Source organism: Eutrema salsugineum, unplaced genomic scaffold (genome assembly GCF_000478725.1).
Source record: "Eutrema salsugineum unplaced genomic scaffold, Eutsalg1_0 scaffold_1, whole genome shotgun sequence".
NCBI lineage: Eukaryota > Viridiplantae > Streptophyta > Magnoliopsida > Brassicales > Brassicaceae > Eutrema > Eutrema salsugineum.
In genome coordinates, this window is record NW_006256909.1 from 20,235,513 (window position 1) to 20,262,854 (window position 27,342).

A 27,342-nucleotide genomic window follows, 5' to 3' on the forward strand; every position below is an offset into this window, starting at 1 on the left:
GTTTTTTAGGGTTTTACCCTAAGGACCAAGCTTTATTCCTTTCGTTTCTTGCCTCTTTTGTGAAAAGACTCCTCTTAAGAAGATAAATATCGATTTTTAAGGGTTTAATCAAGAGAGTTTGAGAGATCTTTGTGTTTAAAGCTGTAAATCCATCATTATCCATCTTCTCCATCTCCATTTCTCATCATTAATCATGCCAATCTTCTCAACTTGCAAAGGTTTAAGAGAGATTAGTATGATCAGTGAGTAGTCATCTTAATGAGGTTCTAGATGTGTAGGTTAGGGTGCTAACGTGTTAGATTAGGAGTGCTTAGGGCTAGATTCATTGATTCATCTCTCTAAACATCTGTTCTCTAGGCTAGATCCTTGCACATCACTTGTGATCTAGAATCTGGGAATTTCATGCACCAAAAGTGTTTGATGAAATTCCTGAAAGAGCTGTATTAGAGGTTTAAGCATTTGTTGCATGATGATGTATTGTTATTTGCTTGAATGATCTCTTAGAACTGTTTATTAATGCTCACTGATTCATATTTCACAAATGATGATTTGGTTTGAAAATGGATTAGTGTAGAGGTTAATACCTTCATGAGAGGATTAATCTAGATTAGAGTTCTTAATCATTTGAATCATGTCTCATCATTATCATTAGTATTTCTAGTTTAGCACCAAAGCACCCTAGCCAACTATCATGTCTAGAATCTCATGCTTCCATCATCTCATATTCACATCACTTTTCATTTGCTTAGTTCTTGTTTGATCATTTGCTTAGTTATTAATCTTGTTTTAATTTCTTAGTTGTCATTAGTCAATCATAATCTCATCTGTTTACTTGAATTGAGAAACTGATCACATAGCTTAGTGTCTATCACCACATTCTTGGATTAACAACCTCTTTTGTGCTACTTTGACAAGGGGATTGATAGCCCTAAGACCCAAAAAGTCTTGTCTATCAATTGGCGCCGTTGACAAATTAGGGAGTGTTTAGCATTAGGCTCTGATCTGTTCTTGAGATCAAGTACTTATTTTTTTGTTTTTACTGATTACTTTCAAGTTCTGTTTTTGCTTTCAGGTGTATGAACACCAGGTCCAGGTCAAGAAGCTATGGTCCATCTTTCCCTCTCAACGACAACATCAATCTTTTGGTTACAAGAAGGAGAAGGGATGTGCGTGGAAGACAGACTGATCAGGCTGATATGGAAGATCAGAGACAGCATGTGGTTGACATCGAGCCGCAGGTTCAAGAGGGGCAACATGCTCAGGTGCAGCAGGGTAATAGGCTGGTAATGCAGCTGGAAATGGAGCTGGTAATGGAACTGGTCCAGGGTTCCATCAGGGTTCCATCAGGGTAATGTTCAGCAGGAACAGGTGCATCAACAGCAAGCTTATGTCCACCTGGGACAAGAACCAACTCATCAGCAAAGTCATCAGGCCAATGTACAGCAAAGACAACAGGTTCACCACCAACAGCCCTTCCAAAACCAACCATGGAGATATAAGTAGTTACAGGTCTATATAGGAGATAATGACAAGGCCAATGCTCATCAGTATGGAGCAGGGATTCAAGCACCACCTGTGAAAAACAACAATTTTGAAGTGAAGGCATCCTTATTGAATATGGTCCAAAACTCCAAGTTCCATGGATTCGCAATGAAAGATCCCTTGGAACACTTGGACCAATTTGATAAAGTTTGTGACTTGACAAAGATAAATGGAGTATCTGAGGACAGCTTCAAGCTCAGATATTCCCCTTCAGTCTTGGTGACAAGGCACACCAATGAGAGAAGAATCTTCCAAGAGGCTCCATTCAAATCTGGGAGCAATGCAAGCATGCATTTCTGTCTAAGTTCTTCTCAATTTACAGAACAGAGCTAAGAAACCGAATCTCCAGCTTCACTCAACATAGCAATGAGAGTTTTGGTGAAGCATATGAGAGATTCAGGAGCTACACTAACCAATCCCCACACCATGGATTTAGTGAGGCTTCTCTTCTCAGCACACTTTATAGAGGGGCTCTTACAAAGATCAGGAACCAGCTGGATACTGCATCAAATGGAAACTTTCTAGGGAAGGAGATTCATGCTGCTTTAGAGCTGGTTGAGAACTTAGCAATGAGCAATGATACATATGGAGAAGACTTTGATAGAGCCAATAGGAGTGAGGGTTCAAGCAGGGATCAAAGGTATGAGAAGGACTTTAAAACACTTTAAAGCAAGCTGGACAAGGTGTTATTGGCCACTCAAAAGCCAGTGCACTTTGTAGGAGAGTATGAGGAACCTTCTCGATGCTTTGAGAACATCAGTGAAGAGGGTCTTACTCAGGAAGAGCTAAACTATATTGGGAATCAGAGGTTCCAAAGATATCAGTATGCAAATGCCAAGCAGAACCTCTCTTACAGGAATCCCAATGTAGCCAACCCACAAGACCAAGTTTACCCTACCTCTCAAGCTCCACAGAATTTTGTTCCCAAGAACAACTTTCAAGGATCTTTTCAACCAAAGAATCAGTTTATTCAGAATCAGGGTTACAATCAACATCAGCAGCCCCTTCAGAGTTCTGGTTTCAGTTCACAGCAGCAGCCAAAAGCACCACCAGGGTTCAGTGCACCACAGTTTCAGCAGCAGGCACCGGTTCAACACCAGTTTCAGTCAGCACCGGTTCACCAACAGCAACAGAATGGGCCGGACATGGCTGGGATCCTACAACAGCTGCTGCAGGGTCAACAAATGTTTGCAAGTCAGTATGCATCTATGCAGCAGGACATCAAGGAGCTGAAAAAGAATCAGGCATCCACTTCAAGAAGCCAAGGTGGCTTACCTGGTAAGACTGAACCAAATCCAATGGAGTATGCTAAAGCCATTACATTGAGAAGTGGCAAAGAGCTACCAGGTATAGAGCACAACAAAGCCATTACATCTAGAGATGGATGAAAAACCTGTTGATCCACTGATTTTGGGCAGGCCATTCTTGGCCACAGCAGGAGCAATTATTGATGTGAGAGGTGGCATCATTGAGCTACAACTTGGTAAAGAAAAGCTGAAGTTTGATATCAAAGACATGATGAAGAAGCCCACCATAGAAGGACAATGCTTCTATGTAGAGACCATAGATCAACTAGCTGATGAGTTGCTTGAGGAACTGAATACTGATGACCCTCTTTAAGTTGCTTTAACCAAAGAACAAGGAGACCATGGGTTCTTGGCAGAGGAGAGTGAAGGGTACAAGCTGTTTTTAGACAATGCAAGAGAACTTGGTCCTGAGGCAAGGTTTTTGGAATTGGAACAAAGTGGCCCTGAGGTCTTGGATATCAGCGGCTCAAACACAAGCCAAGGAGCAGTTCAGAGAGTCATGGCCGTGGGTTCTAAAGTGGAGGAGCAGGCTGGGCTGTGTGAGCAGATTGGCAACAAGGTGCTGAAACCTTGCAAGACAGCTTCAGTGCTGATTGGGATAAGTCAAAGGCACCTCAGTTGGAACTCAAACCTCTTCCCAAGGGGCTCAGGTATGCTTTCTTAGGTCTCAATGAGTCTTATCCTGTCATTATCAATGATATGCTGTTAGAGGACCAATAGAAGAGTTGAGGAAACATAGGAGAGCCATTGGCTACTCTCTGGATGACATAAAGGGTATCTCACCCTCCCTATGCACTCATAGGATTCACTTAGAAGAGGAGTCTATGTCATCCATAGAGCACCAAAGGCGTCTCAATCCCAACTTAAAAGAGGTAGTGAAGAAAGAGATTCTCAAACTCCTAGAGGCTGGGATAATTTATCCAATCTCAGACTCTAGATGGGTTTCACCATTTCATGTGGTGCCCAAAAAGGGGGGAATGATAGTGATAAAGAATGAGAAGGATGAGCTGATTGCTACTAGGACTATAACTGGACACAGGATGTGTATAGATTATAGAAAGCTCAATGCAGCCTCTAGGAAAGACCATTTTCCTTTGCCTTTTATTGACCAAATGCTAGAGAGGCTTGCAAACCATCCCTTCTTTTGTTTTCTAGATGGTTATTTTGGATTCTTTCAAATCCCCATAGATCCAAGAGACCAAGAGAAGACCACATTCACCTGTCCCTATAGGACATTTGCTTATAGGCGCATGCCATTTGGGCTGTGCAATGCTCCTACTACTTTCCAGCGTTGCATGATGTCTATTTTTCGGATCTGATTGAGGAGAGAGTAGAAGTCTTCATGGATGACTTCTCAGTCTATGGACACTCTTTCTCCTCTTGTTTGTCTAATCTTTCTCAGGTCCTGGATAGATGTGAGGAGCACAGCTTGGTGTTGAATTGGGAAAAATGTAACTTCATGGTTCAAGAGGGAATAGTGTTGGGGCACAAGGTCTCAGAAGCTGGAATAGAAGTGAATATAGCAAAGGTGGAAGTGATGGTGAATCTTCAAGCTCCTAATTCAGTCAAGGGGATAAGAAGCTTCCTTGGGCATACATTGTTCTTTAGGAGGTTCATCAAAGACTTCTCAAGAATAGCTAGGCCTCTGACTAGGCTGTTGTGCAAAGAGGTTGAATTTGTCTTTGATGCTGAGTGTGAGGAAGCTTTCAAGAAGATCAAGGAGGCATTGCTCAGTGCACCAATTGTCCAGGGCCCTGATTGGTCATTGCCCTTTGAAGTGATGACAGATGCTTTAGACTATGCAGTTGGAGCTGTGCTTGGCCAGAGGAAGGACAGAAAACTTCATGTGATCTACTATGCCAGTGGGACCCTTGATTCTGCTCATGAAAAGTATGCAACCACAGAAAAGGAAATGCTGGCAATAGTTTTTGCATTTGATAAATATAAAGGCTACCTGTTGGGATCAAAAGTCATTGTGTACACCGATCAAGCAGCCCTCAGATATCTCATGACTAAGAAGGACGCCAAGCCTAGACTCCTGAGATGGGTCCTCTTACTTCAAGAGTTTGATATGGAAGTACAAGACAAGAAAGGCATAGAGAATGGAGCTGCAGACTATCTATCTAGGTTAAGAGTGGACTCTGAAGTCCCTCTTAATGACTCTCTCCCTGAGGAATCATTGATGGTGCTCAACTCTTACTTGAAGTTTGAGGAAATGGATAGCATCCAAGAGAGGAGAACGCCTTGGTTTGCTGACATTGTGAACTTTCTTGCTTGCGGAGTGGAACCACCAGAACTTGATGCTTACCGCAGAAAGAAGTTCTTCAAAGATGTCCAAAGATACCATTGGGATGAACCTTACCTGTATGTCCTGAAAAAAGATCACCTGTATAGAAGGTGTCTTGCTGAAGAGGAGATGCAACCTGTGTTGCAATAGTGCCATGGATCAGCTTTTGGGGGTCACATGGGAGCATTCAAGACGGTGGCCAAGGTTTTTCAGAGTGGGTTTTGGTGGCCTACTATGTTCAAGGACGCTCAAAGGGTTGTTTCAGCATGTGATGCCTGTCAGAGGCATGGGAACATTTCAAAGAGGAGTCAAATGCCTCAAAATCCAATATTTGAGGTTGAAGTTTTTGATTGTTGGGGAGTGGACTTCATGGGGCCATTCATCTCATCTTATGGGAATCAGTACATATTGGTGGCTGTGGATTATGTGTCCAAATGGGTTGAGGCTGTTGCTTCCCCTACCAATGATTCCAAGGTGGTGGTCAGGTTGTTCAAGAACATAATCTTCCCAAGATTTGGAGTACCCATGATTGTTATTTCTGATGGAGGTTCTCATTTTGTGAACAAAACCTTGGAGGGATTGCTGAGGAAGCATGGAGTGAAACATAAGGTAGCTACTCCTTATCATCCTCAAACTAGTGGCCAGGTTGAAGTGTCTAATAGACAAATTAAGGCCATTCTTGAGAGGACTGTTAAATCAAGCAGAAAAGATTGAAGCAAAAGGCTGGATGATGCATTGTGGGCTTATAGAACAACCTTTAACACTCCAATTGGGACATCTCCTTTCAATCTGCTATATGAGAAGAGCTGCCACCTTCCTGTTGAGCTGGAGTACAAGGCATTATGGGCTGTGAAGTTGCTGAAATTTGATATCAAAACAGCTCAAGAGAAAAGAATAATTCAACTCCATGAACTTGAAGAGATCAGGTTGGAGGCTTTTGAGAGCTCCAAGATCTATAAAGAAAAGACCAAAGCTCTACATGATCAAAGGATTTTGAAAAGGGAGTTCAAGGAAGGTGATTTGGTGTTGCTGTTCAACTCTAGGCTTAAGTTATTTCCTGGAAAACTTAAGTCTAGATGGTCTGGTCCCTTTAAGATTCTTGAAGTTAGGCCATATGGAGGTGTTGTGTTAGAAGGTAAAGATGGTAAAGAGTTTGTGGTCAATGGCCAAAGGATCAAGCACTACCTAGTCTCACAAAGGAAGGAGGATGCTACATCAGTTCCCCTTTCTGATCTACCATCAGCATAAACTTGGTATCAAAGTCAAACTTAGAGACTTTAAATAAAGTGCTTTTGGGAGACACTCCAAGCTTATCCTTGTACATAGCTCTTTTGATCTTTTCTTTTCTTTCTTTTTATGTTTTAGGATATTTTGATGGGTTTTGTGAGTTGTTCTCAGGTTTCAGGTGACTTTTGGAGGCTATCACTACAAGAAAGATGTACATTGTTAGCTCACGATTAGCGCTATCATATCGATTTAATAGCGTTTCGATGAACGCTGTGATCTCCGGAGCTATAATAGGGTGACCCCTATACAATAGCGTTTTGGGATTGTGCTATAATATGTACTTTTATTATAGCGTTGAAATTGTGTTGTTATTGACGATATAGTAGCTCATTTTAGACGCTGTTCTATGTCGTCTAGTAGCACTATTTGCATGCTTATAATATGGACTTTTGTAGCTCGGTTTTGTTGCTATAGACCAATCTCTTGTAGCTCGTTTTTTTTTGCTACGGTATAACGTGTTGTAGCTCTTTTTCTAGGCTATAGTATATTGTTTTACAATACTTTTCCCGGGCTATTGTATAACGTGTTCTAGTATTTTTTTATTTTATTACGACCTGTAGTTTTGCAAAATTATTTTCAAACCGAAAGAAACCTGTTTTCCAAAACTATAAAGAAACCAGCGATTGCATTTAAAACACTCTTATTTTTATTAAACATCCAAACATGTCTTACACAAAACATCAGAAGGACAAATATCGTATTTAAAACAAGTCTTACAAAACATCAAGTCTTAAACATCATACCAAATGTCTTACCAAACGTGGTCTTAACATCATGGCTGCTTGAAGTGCTGAAGCAATTCTTTGAGTGAGAAGAGCTTAGCCTGGGAGAGAATCAATGCCATAAGTTGCAGTTTCAAGCAACAAACGCACACAGTAACTGCAACAAACCAAAACCATATATTGATGTACTGGGAATCTGTGCTTACGTAATTCTCCAAAGTCATCAAGGAAAGGTATAATTTCAGAATTGCACCAAAATCCAAATGAACAAATTACCTCAAAAAGATTTGATCATCTTGCAACCGGTTTTTGCAGCAGTTGTTGCCCTCTTCTGTTTTTGTCCAATATAAAACTCCACCAGATTTGATCTTGTATCCAAAACACGTTTCAATTGTTCTAGAGAAAAGTTTATTGTAACCAAAACCTGCTTTTGATGAACTGTGCAAATAATAATCGTCCTAAGAGTGTTAAACAAAGTATTATTCATGTAAAGGACCAAGAAATCAAACCTGTAATGATGAGATGTAACTGAAACTGATTCAAGTCTCTCGTTTTGCTTAAACGTGGTCAAAATATTGCGACCATTCTTCTTTTCTGCAAAAAAAAAAATTCAAAAAATTAATAAACTCTCAAGAACAGAGAGAAGGAATAAGAACTAAAACCAAAAGCTAATGAGATTAAGGAGAAGAAGAAACGTCAACTCTTTGCAGTCTCAAAAGCATCTTCACCAGATCACCTAATCCAATACACAAGCAAAATCAGAATCTAACTGAACACATAAGCAGACCGATCTCCAACAAAAGTGTTAAAGTGACCTGCATCTCATGGAAACAAAAGTAATAAGCATCCACGCTTCTGAAAACAAGTGAATTGGCTCGGCGATACTTATGATCAACTTTAAGGTTCAGGCATGTGCTTACCTACAACAAAGAAACACCGGCGTTACCATTTCAGCTTTAGAGAGTCTTTCGGCAGAGTTTATTTCACCAAGTATATAAAACAGCAGAACACTAACTCGCCTTATGGTAATCTCCTACGGGAGATGCGTAGATGAGGAACGTGTACTCAGGTGCTGGAGCTGCTCCAAGGATAGCGCCACTCCCTATTAGCCGAGGCCTTGTATAGAAAACTCCTTTACCCGGAGGAGGAACCTAAAACACCAAAAAAAAGCCATAAAACCCGTGAGGAGCTTCTAGAGATGAGAGCAAACTATGATCAAGAATCATATCGATTGGAATAGAGATACACATTGGTCCATAGTCCATACCCATTTCTTGATGGCACGTACAGTTTGCTTAACTGCTTCGATGAATTGCTCCACAGAAGGTGGTGTCATACAAAGCCTATCAGCACATGTTTGCATACTAAGAGCGTTTTCGTCAGGCCGGAACAGCCTAACCTGGTCGTCTTCTGTCCTGTCAGCTTTGAGATCTTCAAATAGTCCCTACAAAGGCAAACCAATATCAAAAAAGTTTTTCTATCAAACCCTCATATATGTGTATAAACACTAAATCTCTAAGCTTTTGCTCGCTTATACACTGAAATCAAATAACTTTAAACAATCTATGTATCACTACTTTGAATCCAGAGATTAAAAGCTTCTAACTAATGAATCCTGCCCTAATTAAACCCAAACGTCCTATAATGTTGTCGCAAGGGACTTCGAAGGAGTTGATGTTGAGTAGTTTATTCTCTGCAAGCTACTAAAATGATCTGTTAGGCTATCATTTAAGAATAAATCTTGCACCTGAATCAACTGCCAACGCTTTGTGTTCAACATCAACAAAGAAAACTGAAAATAATGCATATTATTAGGCTATTAGCGAGAAATACAACAATTGGCCATCATAATGAAAGTTTTAAGAATTTGCCTTAGGTTGAATATTGGGTGGTCTGTCTCGAAATCCTCGGTATAAGTTCGGTTTGAATAATTTACGAATCCCAATGTCAAAAGCCCACAAAGTGTTTAGAACCATACCTCTTGAACAGGATCGAAGAAAGCTCATGAGAGGAAACTCGTCATCGCCGTCCAGGAACCCTAACCCAAAATCTACAGTTAACCCTAATCAGCTCTTGAGAATAGGAGAGGCGAAAAAGGGGTGAGTTGTTTCAATATCCTTTATGGAGGATGGAGGTGGAAGCGGCGGCGGCGAATTGAGAGAGGTGGGTTCAATCGGAGATGAGTTAGGGTTTAGGTTAGCTGGGTCGGGGGGAACGGGAGGTGGAGAAGGAGGCTGAGAAGAAGGCGAGGAAGGAGGATGTGGTGAGATGGTTCAGCCATAACGGCAGAGACGGTGGAGGAGAAAATCGGAGACGGCATTCTCGAAAGAGAATTTTTTTTTCCAAAGAACTTGTTTTTGTTCTTCTCCGAACAATATAAAAAGAAGAGTCACAGTTGGGGTACTTAGTATTTTTTTCTCTTTTTGCCTAAGTACTGGCGTATCACAGAATTTAGGTTCCAAATGTTAATTTTTTGTTCCCGCTTAGTGAAATTTCGGTATAACGTGTTTAAAATGCTATAATAGAATATCCAAATCCGAAATATCCTCTTTAATAGCAGTTATAGAAATCATGCTATGTTAATGTGCTATCAATACTCGTTTTTCTTGTAGTGTATGGCTCATGGACAAAGTGGAATAGAGCATGTGAGAAGGCTGAGAAAAGAGTTTAAGGCATGAAAGCTTGATGGACGCCTGTGTGCTACTTGGGCGTGCAGCTCAGTCAGGCCAGATACCAACTCGCAGAAAAACTCGCTGTTAACACCTACTTGGTCCTGCGAGTTATTCACCTAGCAGCAGGAGTTTTGAGCAAGAAAAATGTTAACTGCTGCTGGTCTGCGAGTTGGGAATGCGGCTTGAACCAAGGAGAGACCAGGCCGCAGAAACACTCGCTGTTTACACCGGTTGGTTATGCGGTCTGACTCAATATCCTCCCAGGTCGCACAGCAGGAAAAGAGGCCGAGGTGTTTAAGTATCAGAATGTGCAAGATGAGCATACGGCCTGAATGAAGGAGGAATCAACACGCACGGACACTCGCTGTTTACACCTAGTTGGTCATGCAAGCTGATACAGGAGATCTCAAGCCGCACAACAAAAGGTAGAGGCCGAGGTGTTCAAGTGTTAAAGTGTGCGACTCAGACCTGCGAGTTAATTCAAGGAAGATGCCAAGCCGCATAAACGATCGCGGTTTACACCAAGACAGGCTTGCGGGTCAGTCCAACAGGGAGCCAGGTCGCATGTTAAGAAAAGGTGCCAGGTCGTCTAAGGTTTAAAGTGTGCGGTTTGGTCCTGTGGGTCAGACTAAGAAGGTTCCAGGTCGCACGAATATTCGCCGTTTACACCCGCCTGGGCATGCGAGATGATCCAAGAGCAGCCTAAGCCGCACACCAGGAAAAGAACCTGTGGTGTTTAAGTGTCAGAATGTGCGACTCAGGCATGCGATTTAGACAGGGAAGGTCCCAGGCCGCACAAACATTCACTGTTTACACCAGCCTGGGAATGCGTGTTGGTTCAGAGAGGAGACCAGATCGCACGATGAGAAGAAGAAAAAGATCGGCAAAGGTTTAAAATGTGCGACCTGGGCGTGCGAGATAGTTCGGAGTCTGCCCAGGCCGCACAAACGTTCACGGTTTGCACTGACTGGGACGTGCGGGACAGTCCAAAAGGGAGCCAGGCCGCACACTGAGAAGAAGCGACAGATTGTCTAAGGCTCAGAATGTGCGACCTGGTCATGTGAGTTGGGTACAAAGAAGACCAGGCAGCACAAAAGCTCGCTAAATACACCGGGTTGGACGTGCGGGTTTGTTGATGGTTCAGCCAGGTCGCAGCATGATAGAACGGACAAGATCATGCAAAAGAGATTTTTGTGCGAACTGGGCATGCGAGGCAGTCAACACCAGGTCCCAAGTCGCACAAGAACTCGCGCTTTACATCGAGATGGGCTTGCGGGTCATCAGGAGGTCACGCCAGGTCACAGGACAATGGGAAAGGACAAAGCTCTCAGAAGAGTTTTGTGTGCGATTTGGGCATGCGAGATGGTCACACCAGGTCCCAAGTCGCACACAAATTCGTGGAACACACCGAGCCAGTCATGCGGGATGAGAAAGACCAGGTCCAAGGCGCAAAAAGGAAGGAAAAAGAGTCTGGTCAACAAAAAAGGCCAGGTCAAGCCTTGACTGGTCAAAGTGGATCTATTGACCACCAGTCCAAAGGCTGTTCCTAGTCCCACACTCTCTCTTCCTCACCAAAAACATGAGTTTGCCTTCTAAACCCATTTCTCTCCATTGTTTTCTTCATAACTCTCTCATTACTTCACCAAATTCGTTTATTCAAAGTGCTCTGAGCTCGTTTTTGAGTTGGTAATCTCATCCTGTTAGCATTTCGAACTCATTTGCATCATAATCCCAAGGTATTCACTCTGTTAAAACTCATATTTTTCCATGTTCTTAAATGGTGATTTTGAGCTTCATTTTGTGGAATCGATTTTAATAGGTTGTTGTAGACCTTGGGATTATTTTTATAAATGCTAGGGTGCTGGCTTATCATGGAAAATAGAGCTCTTTCTTGGTGATTCACTGTTCTTGAATTTTGAAAATTGTTGCAAAATAATTCATGGAAAAATCGGTTTTTCTTGAAAAAGTGATGAACTTATTTCTTGCTGAGTCTTTGCTTTGCACTTTTGTTTTGCATTGCTATGAATTCATTGGACTTATGCTTGGCTTGAGAAACTTGTTCATGTTCTTTAGAAATTGATTTTTGCAACAATTTTTCAAAATTTTTGAGAACTTTGTGGAACTTGACCTTGTGCTAACTTGTTTCTGAGAAAATTTTTGGCAGATGACTGAGAGAACCAATGCTCTAGCCCGCATGAAGAAAGGTCTTGCATCCAAAGACAAAAGCCTGGTCTCAGGATCTTCAAAGCCAAAAGGAAATGGCCAAGGCACCAAGAAGAGCACAAAGCAAAGGAGTGAACAAGAGCCAAAAAGAACAAGGAATGAGGAGAAAGCTTTGGTGGTTGCTTTTGGTTCCAAGAAGAATGGAAAACAACTGGCTGTGGTCTCTGATGATGAACAAACTGAGAGTGGTTCAAGAAGCTCAGCTGGAGGTTCCCAAGGCGCCATTGAAGAGGCACCAAAGAGGATCAAGAAAACTGAACCAGAGACACCTGATTATCTGGCCAAGTTTCAGCAGATGGGGATCCAGCAAGGGAGATTCCCTGATGTAGAATTGTTGAAGAAGATTGGCATCTATGAGGATGTCAAAAGTTTGCTTGGGAACATGGGCATTGAATCCCTCTTGGAACTGAGAGAAGTGGCTTATGAGGAGGAATCTCAAGTTTTGCGACTTGGATAACTCGCAGCGCCTAAAGATAATTTCTGGAAACTGAGCTGCGTGTGGAGATGTGCGGGTAAGGTAACCCTGGATGAGGTCAAAGGCTCCCGAGCAGAAAAAATGCTAAGTCCACAAATGTGCGACTTGAGCATGCGAGTTGGCCGAGTAGTGAACTGAACCGCAGGAATACTCGCTGTTTACGCCGAGTTGGGTATGCGACTTGGGAGTGAAGTTGACCAACTCGCACACATACTTGAAGTCCTGTGCTACATGGTTGTGCGAGCTAGGGAGCATAGGGAACTGAACCGCATGAAGACTCGCGGTTTACACCGAGAGAGGAATGCGGCCTGGCTTACATGGTTTTATCTCGCTGAAACTTCTTTCTAGACGTGTGCGAGTTGGGCATGCGACTTGGGACTAAAGGAGGACCAACTCACACACATATTCTCCCCCGATTTCCTCTTGGTCATGCGAGTTGAAGAGAAGAAATACCAAATCGCATGAAGACTCGTGGTTTACACCTAGATGGGCATGCGACTGAGGCTGAAGGACTTAAGGCTCACAAGACTGTTTCTATGGCTGTGCGAGTTAGGCATGCGACGTGGGAAGCACCTGACCAACTCGCACACTCGACATTTTACCCATCAGAGTCGGGTCAGGACCCGGTTTTTTCCGGGCGCTCCCGGTTTGTTTTAAGACCTATATATAGCTTTTTAGGGTTTTACCCTAAGGACCAAGCTTTATTCCTTTTGTTTCTTGCCTCTTTTGTGAAAAGACTCCTCTTAAGAAGAGAAATATCGATTTTTAAGGGTTTAATCAAGAGAGTTTGAGAGATCTTTGTGTTTAAAGCTGCAAATCCATCATTATCCATCTCCATTTCTCATCATTAATCATGCCAATCTTCTCAACTTGCAAAGGTTTAAGAGAGTTTAGTATGATTAGTGAGTAGTCATCTTAATGAGGTTCTAGATGTGTAGGTTAGGGTGCTAAAATGTTAGATTAGGAGTGCTTAGGGCTAGATTCATTGATTCATCTCTCTAAACAGCTGTTCTCTTGGCTAGATCCTTGCACATCACTTGTGATCTAGAATCTGGGAATTTCATGCACCAAAAGTGTTTGATGAAATTCCTGAAAAAGCTGTATTAGAGGTTTAAGCATTTGCTGCATGATGATGTATTGTTATTTGCTTGAATGATCTCTTAGAACTGTTTATTAATGCTCACTGATTCATATTTTACAAATGATAATTTGGTTTAAAAATGGATTAGTGTTGAGGTTAATACCTTCATGAGAGGATTAATCTTGATTAGAGTTCTTAATCATTTGAATCATGTCTCATCATTGTCATTAGCATTTCTAGTTTAGCACCAAAGCACCCTAGCCAACTATCATGTCTAGAATCTCATGCTTCCATCATCTCATAGTCACATCACTTGTCATTTGCTTAGTTCTTGTTTGATCATTTGCTTAGTTATTAATCTTGTTTTAAGTTCTTAGTTGTCATTAGTCAATCAAAACCTCATCTGTTTACTTGAATTGAGAAACTGATCACATAGCTTAGTGTCTATCACCACATTCTTGGATTGACAACCTCTTTTGTGCTACTTTGACAAGAGGATTGATATCCGTAAGACCCAAAAAGTCTTGTCTATCAAAACCAATTAACTTAGAACTCTAATCTAGACTAATCCTCTCATGAAGGTATTAATCTCTACAGTAATCCATTTTCAAACCAAATTCCCATTTGTGAAATATGAATCAGTGAGGAATAAGAAACCATTCTAATATGTCATTTATGCATTAAACTATCACTCTCATGATGAAAAAAGCATAAACCCTTAGCTTAGCTTTTCCAAGCATTTCATCAAACACCTTTTGGGTGGAGAAATGTTAGATCAAAGTGATGTGCAAAGATCTAGCATTAAGAGTAGCTAACTAAGGAAAGGAAATGAGAATCTAAAACCTAAACATCATAAATCAAACATCTAAGCACCCTAATCTACATACCTAGAAGCTTAAAGGATGACTACTCACTAATCATGATGAACACACCATTTCCTATGCAAGAGGTGATGTGAATCATGATTAGAAGCAAATATAAGATGATGAGATGATAAGAAACAGCTATGGAATGATTAAATCCCTTAGATATCTCTTAACAAACTAGGTTTTACACAAAAGAGGCAAAGAAAACTAAAGAGGAATGAAAGGTATCTCCAAAGTTAGGTCTAAAACATATATAAAGGAATTGGGCCAAACTGGGTCAGCCCAGGACAAACTGGGTCCTGACCAGGCCTTGCTGGGTCTTTGATGTGTTGGCCACGCCTGGAGTTCAAGTGTTCTTGCCGTGGCATGTTTGACATGGCAAAAGAATCTGAGTTCATCGCATCAAGAGCATGCATTGCCACGCCTTGGTCCATGCTGTGTCTTCTGTACTGTGGCAATGAAATCTAGGTTGGTTCTCAAGAACAGGCATTGCCCCGCCTTGTATTCTCCCGTGTCAAGTGAGCCGTGGCACTACAGGGCAGTCTTCTTGTGTAGTTTAGAAATTGCCATGCCTACACAACTAGCCGTGGCAATGAAACCGTGGCAAAAACCGAATGATCTTGCTTCCTTAACCACTTGTTGCCACGCCTTAGTATTTGCCATGGGAAACAACCATGACTAATCAGAACAAAATGGAAGTTTTCCACGCCTTGTATTTTACTGAGGCAATGTTCCTGTGGCATTCCTTAAACACTTAGTGCTCAACAAGCTCTTAGAACTCGAAATGACATGTTTCTATTCTGTTCTATGTAACTTTCGGCTCAGTGATCCAAATGACACAAGACCTAGTCCTCAAGATAGACGACTCAACCGTCTCCAACTTTGGTGAAGACCTCGAATTCATCCGGGGAGAGAAAGGGTTCCCGGAGGGCAGATCTTTGAAGTGCATTGCACGGGTCCAAATTGGCTTCTAGACATGTTCTTTTTTTCGATTGCAATATTTCCCAGCTCAAAACTTCAAATCCCCTGATTCCAAGCGTTCTGGAAACAATATTCAATGCTATCAAACTCTCATGATGACCGCAGAAGCTAGATCGGAAGGAAGTCTTTCTGGTAACGGTGTCTTTGAGGCGTATCAGATTGCTCCAGAATGAATGCAAGACAGGTTCGTCTTCCGGTGGCCATAGATTTCAGTTGCCTTCTCCAAATGCATTTATTCCAAATTTTCTGGAATCTTGACTCAAGTATCTTGATCTTTGTTGAAGACCCCGGAAGCTGAATCATCCGGGAAGACCTTTTTGGTAACACGATCTTTCAAATGTATCTGCATCGGAGATTTTTGGCCGAGAATTAAACATGCGGTACACGTTTGGCCGAGAGATCCTGCTTGCAGTATGGATTTTAGCCGAGAAACATCGACCTGCTGTACAGTGATTTGCCGAGGGACTCCATATTGCCTTTTTCCACCATTTTTGATCATTCCAACACCATTTCTCCACCTGGTTCACTTTCTCCACTCCAAATAAGCTCCAAAAGCACATGTTTAACACCTCAAACTATGCAAAACTATCTTGGACCTAATGCAAGCTCCTAAGTCCTAAATGAATTCTTAAAGACCCAAAATTTATGCAAATGAGACATGATTTGGACTTAAATATGCAGATTAAATGATGCATTTTATGAATATATCAACTCTCCTACACTAAAGGAAAAAGAATAAACAAGAGAGAGGGTTGGTGTTTGGGAGTTCACATTTCTTGATGAGAGAGAGTTGATCATCAAAAGAATTCAGGCTCATGGTCCTAGTTACTAATTCTAAGATGCAATACAAGGAATACTTTGGATACAAAAAGTTCAAACCCTGACTTACACAAGCATTCGTATCCTTTAGCCTTTTCACATTCACTAAGTTGTAAACATGTGGATCAAATGATGCTTATTCAAATGAACTTGTTTAAAAGCAATTAAAAACATAGAAAAAGTATTTCAAAACGATCCATAAAAGTGGTCAAAATACGGTGTTATCAGTTCCCACAAGTCACAATTTTCAGCTTAAGGATGGGAAGGACGCAGTCGTGGAATTCTCATACCCATGGTTGCCACCACGGTGTTCAACCTGTGATAAATGGGGTCACAATGCAGAATTATGTGCTTCTAAGTCAGGGCCTGTGACGATCTTGCAGCGCAAGGAATCGACGAGTGCTGGCTCAAAGGAGCAACGATCACCAGGATCAAAGAAGAAGTCGGTAGAAAGTGGTAGTAAGGTTGCAAACCGGACGGTGGTGGTTGAAAAATCCCAAGCAGCAGTCACACATCGACAAGAGGCTCTGCAGCTAGTGACGGTTCAAAAAACGCTTAATCTTTCAGATGAGGAATTAGAAAATGCAGAGTGGCGGGCATTTTCTCCGAACAAAGTTGGCAGACAGGGTGAAAAGAGTAACTCTTCTCCAATATTAACCTCACCATCACGATACTCAATTCTTCAGAATGAGCTGTTGGATGAGGAATCCAATGACGAAGTAGGGGTAAACAGGGATTCTGTTGACATGGGAAAAGGAAAGGAAGGTGATATTGAGGTCGAGGAAGGTGAAATTCAGTCGAAGGACGAGAAGATAGGTACACGAGTCTCTCTCCCTCGTGCATCTAAAACAACCCACCGATTTCTTTCAGAACCTGTAGTTACAACACCTAAAGACCAAGGTGTTAGTGCTGTGACAAAAAAGAAAAACTCCAAAAAACATTAGATGACAGGGTTCTTTTGGAATGTACGCGGATTTAACAAACCTATTAAGCATTCTGTGGTAAAGAAGTGGGTATCAGACAGTTCGTTACAGTTCGATTGTCTACTAGAGACTCGTGTCAAGGAAAGTAGATCAACACAAATGGTTTCTTCAGTTTTTCGGGGGTGGTAATGTTTAACTAACTATGAACATCATCGATTGGGCCGTATCTGGGTGGTGTGGAGTTCTCAGGTGCGGTTAACTCCTACGTTTAAAAGTGCGCAGTTAATCCCTTGTTCGGTTCAGACTCAAGGCGATGACAGTGAATTCTTTTGTTCTTTTATATATGCTTCAAACTTTGTTGAAGAAAGAAAAGAGTTATGGAAGGATCTTAAGGCTCATCAAGATTCCCCAATAATTCGAAACAAGCCCTGGATATTATTTGGAGATTTTAATGAAATTCTCGAAGGAGAGGAGCATTCGGAATACATAAATTCTCCTACTATATCTACAGGGATGCGAGATTTTCAAGAGGCTGCTAATTACTGCTCTCTCATGGATATCACTTACCATGGTTATCTCTACACTTGGTGTAATAAGAGAGAAGTTGGTGTGATAAGCAAGAAACTTGATCAGGTGCTCATAAACAATGTTTGGTCTCAGTCCTTTCCGAGATCCTACTCTGTTTTCGAGCCAGGCGGTTGCTCAATCAATTTTAAGGTGCAATTTCTCAAGAATTTTATAAACAGGTGAATCTCAATGCAAGAACCAGTTTTTCATGTGTTGTCTATCCTGTTAGAATTTCTAAAATTGTTCCCAAGGCATCTAACAACCTAAAAGAGTCGATTCCACAAAGAGAAAACTCAATATCGCCATTAATAAACATGGTAAAATATGAGTTCTTTCGGAGAGAATACCTTGGGATACACAGGATTTGAGCTAAATGCGATGAGAATGCAGGATAGACAACTTCAACACGAGCTCAATGCACTTTGAATCACTAAGTTTGAGTGACAAATGAGAGATTTATTGTCTTTCTAAGTTCACAGAAGGGAAAAGAGAGCAAACTCGGGTTTATGGCTGAAAATGGAGTCTGGGAAGAGGACTTAGTCGTGTACAGCTGTATTCTGGATCTGTGTTGACTGGTCAACATCTCCAAAGACTCCAGACCTGACTTTTTACCCAATACTGTTGATCCTTGTGTTTGAAATCTCTTTTTCCCGCGTGAAGAGCCTGGAGACCTCGGTGTGCTTTTGGCGAGGTGTGTACGACCGAGGTTTGTTTTTCTGGGTTTGTGACCACGGACCTTGGTGTGCTCCACCCCGAGGCATCACACCCAGGTGTCACAGAAAGTCCACACACCAGATCTCCAGCATTGACCTCTAAACCTTCTCCTTTGACTCAAGTTTCCAAATTAGTCGTTTTTGACATACAATTTCAAGGGTAGCTCGGCTTGGCCACGCCGAGGTACTTAAGCCGAGGGTGGTCTGTTTCTGGGTTTGGGGCAAGGGTGCCTCGGCATAGCCTCAAGAACATCTCGGCATGACACTCTCGAGGCATCACACCAAGGCTCATATATTTTTTTTTGGTCCCAAGGCCTCGGTGTGCACCACCTCGAGGTGTTTGGTCGAGGTTTTCAACATTTCTTTCGGTGAATTTACCTCGGCTTGCCGTACCGAGGCATCAAGGCCGAGGCTGGCTTCTGTACTTAGCCTCTGGAAGAACAAACTCGAAGCATCTGTAGTGATCATGACGAGGTACTTGCCCGAGGTATTGCACATTTCATACGGTTGAACCTTCAAAGCACCTTGTCCTGGCTTATACCGAGGCTTTTGTACTGAGGTCATGTCCCATACTTAGTCTCCAGGACCTTAAACATCACAGCCTCGGTACAGACCATCACGTGGTAAAACCTCGAGGCCCTGGCTCTTTTGTTCGGTGGCTGGCCCTCGATACAGCATTATTAAGGCTTTCAAGCCAAGGCTGTAGGCTCTTTGCTTCAAAATCTTAGGCCGACCAACTTAAGCTTGCTCCAACTACTGTTCCTTCATTCCAACAAGCTAGGGGACCTTCTAAACCTGAGACCACTTAACAAAACCCTCAAAATATTCCAAATAAACATAAAAGAAAGATCAAAAGAAAAGTATATACAAGGATAAGCTTGGGGTGTCTCCCAAGAGCACTTTGTTTAATGTCACTAAGTTTGACTTTTCATACCCATTACTCGGTTGAGGGATCATCAAGAGAGACTATGGTAGCTCTCTTTTTTTTTCCTGATACCAAGTAGTGCTTGACCCCCTGCCCATTAACAACAAAACCTTCCCATCTTTTCCTTCAAGAAACAAAGCACCATAACTTCTCACTTAAAGAACCTTGAATGGACCTAACCACCTTGACCTCAGTTTACCAGGAAACAGCTTAAGCCTTGAGTTGAATAAGAGGACCAAATCTCCTTTTTTAAACTCTCTCTTTAAGATTTTCTGATCATGCAAAGTTTTGGTCATTTCTTTGTAGATCTTTGAGTTCTCATAAGCATCAAGTCTGATCTCTTATAACTCATGTAGCTGGATAAGTCTCTTCTCCTGGGCGGTCATGATGTCAAAATTCAAGCATTTGACAGCCCATAGAGCATTGTACTAGAGTTCCACAGGTAAATGGCAGCTCTTCCCATAAAGCAGATTGAAAGGTGAAGTACCTATGGGTGTCTTGAAAGATGCTCTATATGCCCAAAGTGCATCATCAAGCTTCTTGCTCCAATCTTTTCGTGGGAAGCTTACAGTGCTCTCTAAAATAGCTTTGATTTGCCTGTTGGACACTTCCACTTTGATATAAGACTCGGGAGAGGCTTATAAGATCACGGAATCAATTGCTTGGTGGGATCAACACGCTGGCTTTCACACTATCTCGTGTGGATCAGTGGGTGAGAATGGTAAGACAAGACTTGTTTCCGCAAGGCTTGAATTGAGATGGGATCTGTCAAGCTGGTTTTGACACTCTCTCTTGAGGGATCGGTGAATTTTTGTGAAGTGGATCGAAGTCACTACAGAGATGATGTGAGGGTATCTGATACTGCGAACTTGGATCTCGGTGATTCACACACACAAGATCAAGCAAAGATGAACTCTTAAGCAAAGCTAAGAAGAACAGCGTTATTTTATTGATAGGGTAAAAGGTTTAAGCAAAGCTAAGAAGAACAGCGTTATTTTATTGATAGGGTAAAAGGTTAAGTACAACAGCTGCGTGTGGGACTTTATAAATAGTCCGTCAGCTTTGAACTTTCTAGGGTTTGACACTTAAAAATAAAAACGACAATAAAGACTCAAAACAACAGTACTTGTAAAAGAAATAAAACAAAAATGGCAAAGCGTCTCATTTGGACACAAAAATAGAAAGTTCACTTAAAAATCAAAAAATAAGAAACTAACTACGTGAAAGCTTTTATGGACTTGTTCCATGGAACTCTGACGCTCTCTAGTGTTTTAGACACCACTAGGATACTTCCATGTTACCTGCACAGATCGTATAAATTGAAAATACCTGATTAAGGCCAGTTGTGGACTTGCTTGTTGTGTAGTTGATTGAGTCGCGTTCTGGCCCATGTTGCTTGTTAGTCTTGATGTTCCCTTCGTCTAGAGTCCTGCTAACGTCGTATCCTGTGAGTTCTTAAATTATCTTTGTGTTCTGCTTCATGTCCTTCTTCTTGTCTTATTTGCTCGCTATGGGCTTCATGTCTTGAAACGGTTGTATCTTGAAGCTCCGAGGCGGTCTCTTCGAGATTCTTAGTGTTTCGTGCTCCATTTCCTACCAAGTAAACATTTATACCTTGTTCTTGTTGAGGCTGGATCTCTTTGAGGTTCAAACGCGCAAAACCTTCCATTATGTCTAAATCGGGTCGTTTGGGGCTGTTTCGCGTGTATTGCTCTTGAGAATTCGGTTTTTAATGCACCTCCAAGCTCGATGGTGCTTAGTAATGATTCTACAGCCAAACTGTACCCTTCTCTAAGCCTTCTTGCTTTGGAACTGGTCATTGGTGCTTCTTTGAGCTCGGGAACTAGTGTTTGGTTTGGTGTTGGTTCGGTGACCTCATCATTCCCTCCCTCTTCAAGAGGTTTTGTCCTCAAAACAGATTAACCTGCATCATAAGGAGACAAGTCAGCAACATTAAAACTATGTGAAATATTTAACTCACCTGGAAGTTCAGCCGGAAATAACAACAATCCCTATGTGGGTTACTCTGAGGAACGTTCTGCACTCAATGTATTATTGGAGTGGTTTGGGGTTCATTGCGAGTGCCGTGGGAGAACCAAAAAGATTACATCCAGATACAAAACTGTGTAAAAAATTTGCGATACGTGCTATGTGTTTATACAGGCCTCAGTGTCGTTCCCTTGACATTGCCTAAGCCGATGCCCTTTCCCTGAAGCTTTTTGGTCCAGACCTCGTGCTAACGCCTCTGTGTATCAAGACGAGGCATGCATGCTGAAGAAACGAAGCTGAAAACAACTAAGTGTTGGAGCTAAACCTCGGCCTCAAGACCTCGGCATTGCATGTCGGACCTCATCTGCCTTGATCCCTCGACTACCAAGCCCCTCGGCATGGCTATGCCGAGGTCCCTTGTCATGAACTCAGATTCTAGAACATGTTGGTTCAAAGAGTGCACGTGAAGTTGAATCGAAGACTAGGGTTCATGCATGTTCTTGATGAGTTTTTCATGAGATCTTCATCTTGATCTTTGCTCACGTGCACCCCTTGACATCAAGACCTCAGCTTCACTCTCTCACACATCGAGGTGCTCACCCAACGACCCAAGAAGACCGGTTCAGTACCCGGTTTGTTTCGGGCTGACCCGCATCACTTAGCTTCACTATATATAGTTTTTAGGACTAAAACCCTACAGATCTTATCTCTTATCCTGTTTTTATCTTTGAGAACTTGCCTCTTTTGTGAAAACTTGCTTCTTAATCAGATATCTCGTTTTTACGTAAAGATCTTGTTCTCTTTTATTTCTTTTCATCATCATCAAAGCTTCTAACCATGTCTAGCTTCACATCTTGCAAAGGATTAAGTGAGCTTTTCATGATTAGTGAGTAGTCCATTTATGAGGTTTTAGATAGGTAGATTAGGGTTCTCAAACACTATATTAGTGATTTTAGGTTCTAGATCTGCATATTTCATTCTCTAACCGAACAGAACTCTAAGCTGGATCCATGCACATCACATGCGGTCCAGATCTAACACATGTTCTCCCACCAAAAGTGTTTGTAGAAATGTCTGAACCAGTCGGTTAGAGGTTTAAGAGTCTTTCATCATGATAATGGTAGTTTGCTTCTCTTAAATGACTTTTTGAGCTGATTCTTAATGCTTGCTAATTCATGCTTCTCAAAAGGGATTTTGGTATGAAAGAGGATCAGTTTAGAAGCTTAATACCTTCATGAGAGGATTAACTTGTCTTTGAGTTCATGTTAAATGAAGTTGCTTGATCATTTGATTCATTAGTTCGCTAGTCTAGTGTGGAAAGCACCCACGTCTTTTATCCTATCTAAAACCTCTATCTCATCATTCATACATCAAACGCATATCTGTCTTGTTTATTTGTCTTTTTATATGCATCTTTGCTTAGTAGTCTAGAAATCAAAACTCTTTCTTGATTGCGCTTGACTTAAGTTATGAGCATCTTAAACTAGTGTCTACCACAAGCTTGGATTCGATACCCCTTGTACTATAACTACAGGGGATTTATACCTCTTTAAAGACCCAAAAGTCTTAGTTATCAATTGGCGTCGTTGCCGAGTTGTGGAAGCATTAGTTTTTGCTTGTTCTTGAGATCAAGCCTTTACCTTTCTTGTTTTTACTAATCGTTTTCAAGTTCTGTCTTAGAGTGATCAGGTACATGCAAAATCGCTCTAGAAGCATAGAGCCACCTCAGCCTTACAACAACAACATCAACTTGAGAAGAGCTAGAGAGAGGGCTGTGAATCAAGAACGGTTGGGTATGGCTGATCAGGAGAGGATAGAGCAACAGGCTCAAAACGCCGAGCACCAGGCACATCTTAACCAAGCGCAGGCCGACAGGAACGAACAACAAGCCTATGTCAATCAAAATTTGCCTCAGCGTAATGAGAGGCAGGCTCAGCAAAACCAGCAACAGGCTAACCGAAATTAGCAACAAGCACAGCAAGTTCCTCAGCCTCCGCCGCCAGCTCAAAGGCAACCTCCACCAGTTTTTGTTGGTGAAAACGACCGAGCTAATGCACATCAGTATAGAGCCGGGATCCAAGCACCACTTGTGCAAAACAACAACTTTGAAGTTAAAGCTTCCCTGCTCAATATGGTGCAAAAATCCAAGTTTCACGGTTTGCCCATGGAGGATCCTTTATAGCACCTTGATCAGTTTGATCTTGCTTGTGACCTCACAAAGATAAACGGGGTATCAGAAGACAGCTTCAAACTCTGCTTGTTCCCATTTAGTCTTGGTGATAAAGCGCATCAATGGGAGAAGAATTTTCCAAGGGGAACTATATAGACTTGGGAGCAGTGCAAGCTTGCCTTCTTGTCAAAGTTTTTCTCCACTTCAAGGACGTCTAAGCTGAGAAATCAGATCTCAAGCTTCACACAACACACCAGTGAAAGCTTTGATGAGGCTTGGGAGCGGTTTAGAAGCCACAGTAACCAATTTCCACACCACGGCTTCTCCGAGGCTTCTCTTCTAAGCACTTTATACCGAGGTGCCCTTCCAAAAATAAGGAACCAACTTGATACAGCATCAAATGGGAACTTTCTTGGGAAGGAGATAAACGCAGCAATGGAGCTAGTAAAGAATCTTGCGATGTCAAATGATACTTATGGTGAGGATTTCGACAGGGCCAATAGATCAGATGGGTCTAGTAAAGAGTTGTGAATGGAAAAAGACATCAAGGAGCTACAAAACAAGCTAGACAAAGTGCTTGTGGCTACAAAAAAAAGCCAATACACTTTGTAGGCGAGTTTGATGAGCAAGGGCCGAGCTTTGAAAATGTGAATGAGGATGGTCTCACACAAGAAGAGATTAACTATATTGGGAATCAACAAAGGTATCAGCGGTTCAACAACTATGGAACCAACCAGAACCTCTCTTACCGCAACCCCAATGTAGCAAATCCCCAAGATCAGGTTTACCCCCCTCAACAAAAAACAACAAAGCTATGCTCCTAAGCCTCAATTTCAGAATAGTTTTCAGCCCAAGCAGCAGCTCAGTGGGCAACAACAGAGCTTTGGACAGCAGCAACAACCGGCTCAGGGTAGTAACTGTAACAGCCAACCGCAGCAACATACGTTTCCACCAGGGTTCAGTCCACAGTTGATGGGTCAGCAGCAGCAGGCACCGGTTCAGAGTCAGATGGGACCAGATATGTGTGGGCTTCTACAGTAGTTGCTACAGAGTCAATAAAGGGTCGAGAGTCAGTATGCGTCCATGCAGCAAGATATCAGGGAGCTTAAGCAGAATCAAGCTTCCACATTTTCAAGAGGACCAGTTTTACCTAGAAAACCGGAACCAAATCCCAAAGAATATGTTAATGCCATCACATTGAGAAGTGGCAAAGAACTACAAGCTTCTGAGCCTAAGCAAAAGCTCATTGAGGACAATGAGCAGATTGGTGGGGAGGGAGCCTCAAAGGATGAGCAACAAGATGAAGTTTTAGAGAGGGAACCGGTTAAAGACAAGGCTAAAGAGGTAGAGAAGGCACCTGAGCTTGAAAATCCTTATGTTCCACCACCTCCTTATCAGCCTAAGATACCTTTTCCAGGGCAATTCAAGAAGCAGATTTTAGACAGAGTCAAAGCTGTATTTGAAAAGCACTTGAGAATACTCAGATGACTTAGCCGATCATAGATGCTTTTCTAGGTATACCTCAGCTTGGAAAGTTTCTAAGGGATGGTTATCTTGAGTCATGAGTGCAGTGCCATCATTCAAAGGAGATCAGTGCCAAAAAAATTATCAGATCCTGGTAGTTTCACCTTGCCATGTGCGATCGGTCCTCTAAAGTTTTCAAGCTGTCTATGTGACTTGGGATCTTCTGTGAGCTTAATACCTTATTCTGTGGCTAAAAGACTTAGGTTCAAGAGCTATAAACCGGCAAAAATCTCTCTTGTTCTTGAGGATAGATCAGTAAGGCTACCAATTGGCTTACTTGAGGATCTGCCTTTAAGAATCGGTGAGATAGAGATCCCCACAAACTTTATAGTCTTAGAGATGGACGAAGAGCCTATTGATCCCATCATCTTGGGGAGACCCTTTTTGGCAACAGCAGGAGCGATCAATGACATAAGAGGAGGCATGATCGAGCTGCACATCGGTTCTGAAACTATGAAGTTTGATGTGAAGGAAATGTTGAAGAAACCGACCATTGGAGGTCAGGTCTTCTACATAGAAACCATGGAGGAGCTAGCTGATGAGCTCCTTGAAGAGTTAAACACAGATGACCAAAGGAACAAAGTGAGCACGGGTTCTTGAATGAAGAAAGTGAGGTCTACAAGCGTTTCTTGGATCAGCCGAGGGAACTTGAAGCTGAGATGAGATTCTTTGAGCTTAAACAGAGTGGTCTCGAGGTTTTGGTCATCAGAGGGTCCAACACATTTGGGGAGACATCTCGGGGTATCATGGCCGCGGCATCACAAGCCGACGACAGTGGTAAACCGCGAGAGTAAACCTATGCTGAGGGAGCTGCTTCGGAGCAATGCAGCTTTGATGCTGATTGGGATGAGGCAAAAGCACCCCCTGTTGAGCTCAAGCCTCTACCAACAGGGCTCAGGTATGCGTTCTTATGCTCAAAATCTTCATACCCCATAATCATAAACGATAACCTGTTAGCTCATGAAGAACATGCATTGCTTAGCGAGCTTAGAACGTTCAGGAGAGCAATAAGTTATTCTTTGGCCGATATTAGAGGCACCTCTCCTGACATTTGCACCCACAGGATCCACCTAGAAGACCAATCTATGTCTTCTATTGAGCATCAAAGATGTCTTAACCCGAACCTTAAGGAGGTGGTTAAGAAGGAGATACTCAAGCTTCTTGAGGCAGGGATAATATACCCAATTTCTGACTCAAGATGGGTATCTCCTGTCCATGCGGTGCCCAAGAAAGGTGGTGTCACAGTGGTAAAGAATGAGAGGGATCAGTGATATGTTCATAATTTGCATCATTTAGGTTGTACATTTCATTCTAAATCATATCTTATTTCTTTCATTTTAGGTCTTTAGGTGTTGTTTTAGGATTTATGGGTTTGCATTAGGTCCAAGTGAGCCTTGCATGTTTTGGAGTGTTGACAAGTGATATGGAAGCAGTTTGGACCTGAAAAGATGAAGCCACGAGAAGAAATGGTGAATGGAGCTTTAAAAATGGTGAAAGCAGCCTTTTGGAGGTTCTCGGCGATAGCCTGTACCGCGGGAAGCTTTTTCTCGGCGATTTTCATGTACCGCGGGTAGATTTCTCGGCCAAAACACATACCGGCTGTTCAAGGTTCTCGGCCAAAAATCTCGGGTGCGGATACATCTCCAAAATTGGTTTACCGGAAGGTCTTTCCGGCCGATTAAGCCTCAGGAGTCTTCAGTAAAGATCAAGAAAATTGAGTCTAGATTTCAGAACAGTTGGAATCGATGAATTTGGAACAACGAGCTGAAATATACGGCCACCGGAAGATAGACCTATCTCGCGTCCATTCCGGAGTAATCCGGTAGGTCTGAAAAATTACCTGTCCGGGGAGTTTTAACGTCCGATTCAGTTTACTGGGTCTTCAGAAAATTGGAGATGAGCAGGTCACGGATCCAGAACAGGTAGAATAATTGGATTTGGATTTGTGATCTGAGAGTTGAGCTCACCGGAAGACACACCTGTCTCGCGACAGTTTCAAGACCGATAAGATGAGTCATAAAGAATGCGTGGGACGTTGCCTTTCCAGTCTGATTCAGTTGCCGGAGCCTTCATCAAGATTCAAATTATTTTAGTACTCTTTCCAGAACGTCTGAGATCATCCAGTTTGAAGCTGTGTGCTGAACGATACCGTCTCCGGAGTGAACACTGGTCCAAGAGCTTCTTTTTTATCATTTCAATGTGCTGCAGAGATGAGCCGTCCAGGGAACCTTCCACTTCCCAAGATCTGAAGGTTTCTTCGCCAAAGTTT

The 27,342-nt window shown here is 42.2% G+C and overlaps 1 protein-coding gene and 2 non-coding genes across 4 annotated transcripts; all 3 read right to left on the bottom strand.

Moving 5' to 3' along the window:
- Positions 1 to 1,868: 1,868 nt before the first annotated feature.
- On the bottom strand, positions 1,869 to 1,975 carry LOC112082489. Its single transcript, XR_002897163.1, has one exon. It is a non-coding gene; the product is annotated as a small nucleolar RNA R71 (small nucleolar RNA).
- A 5,756-nt stretch (positions 1,976 to 7,731) lies between these two features.
- On the bottom strand, positions 7,732 to 9,455 carry LOC18030549 (branched-chain-amino-acid aminotransferase 6). Of its 2 annotated transcripts, XM_024149942.1 has the most exons (5): positions 9,124 to 9,455; positions 8,413 to 8,589; positions 8,165 to 8,296; positions 7,961 to 8,065; positions 7,765 to 7,881 (listed from the first exon to the last, which is right to left on the bottom strand). In XM_024149942.1, the coding sequence occupies exons 2-5, from the start codon at positions 8,506 to 8,508 to the stop codon at positions 7,870 to 7,872; spliced, it is 345 nt and encodes a 114-aa protein (XP_024005710.1). In that variant the 5' UTR covers positions 8,509 to 8,589; positions 9,124 to 9,455; the 3' UTR covers positions 7,765 to 7,869. The 2 variants fall into 2 exon arrangements, with proteins under 2 accessions (XP_006414991.2, XP_024005710.1); XM_006414928.2 differs by having other exon boundaries at positions 7,732 to 8,065.
- A 14,310-nt stretch (positions 9,456 to 23,765) lies between these two features.
- LOC112082649 lies at positions 23,766 to 23,872 on the bottom strand. Its single transcript, XR_002897314.1, has one exon. It is a non-coding gene; the product is annotated as a small nucleolar RNA R71 (small nucleolar RNA).
- Between the last annotated feature and the right edge of the window lie 3,470 nt (positions 23,873 to 27,342).

Bases quoted from the DNA above. Each gene is read 5' to 3' on its own strand.
- LOC18030549 (XM_006414928.2), bottom strand. From the start codon at position 8,508: ATGCAAACATGTGCTGATAGGCTTTGTATGACACCACCTTCTGTGGAG. The intron at 8,297-8,412 runs GTATGGACTATG...TTGGTGTTTTAG, and splicing joins TACGTGCCATCAAGAAATGG to GTTCCTCCTCCGGGTAAAGG. The intron at 8,066-8,164 runs GCGAGTTAGTGT...TCTTTGTTGTAG, and splicing joins CCGTAGGAGATTACCATAAG to GTAAGCACATGCCTGAACCT.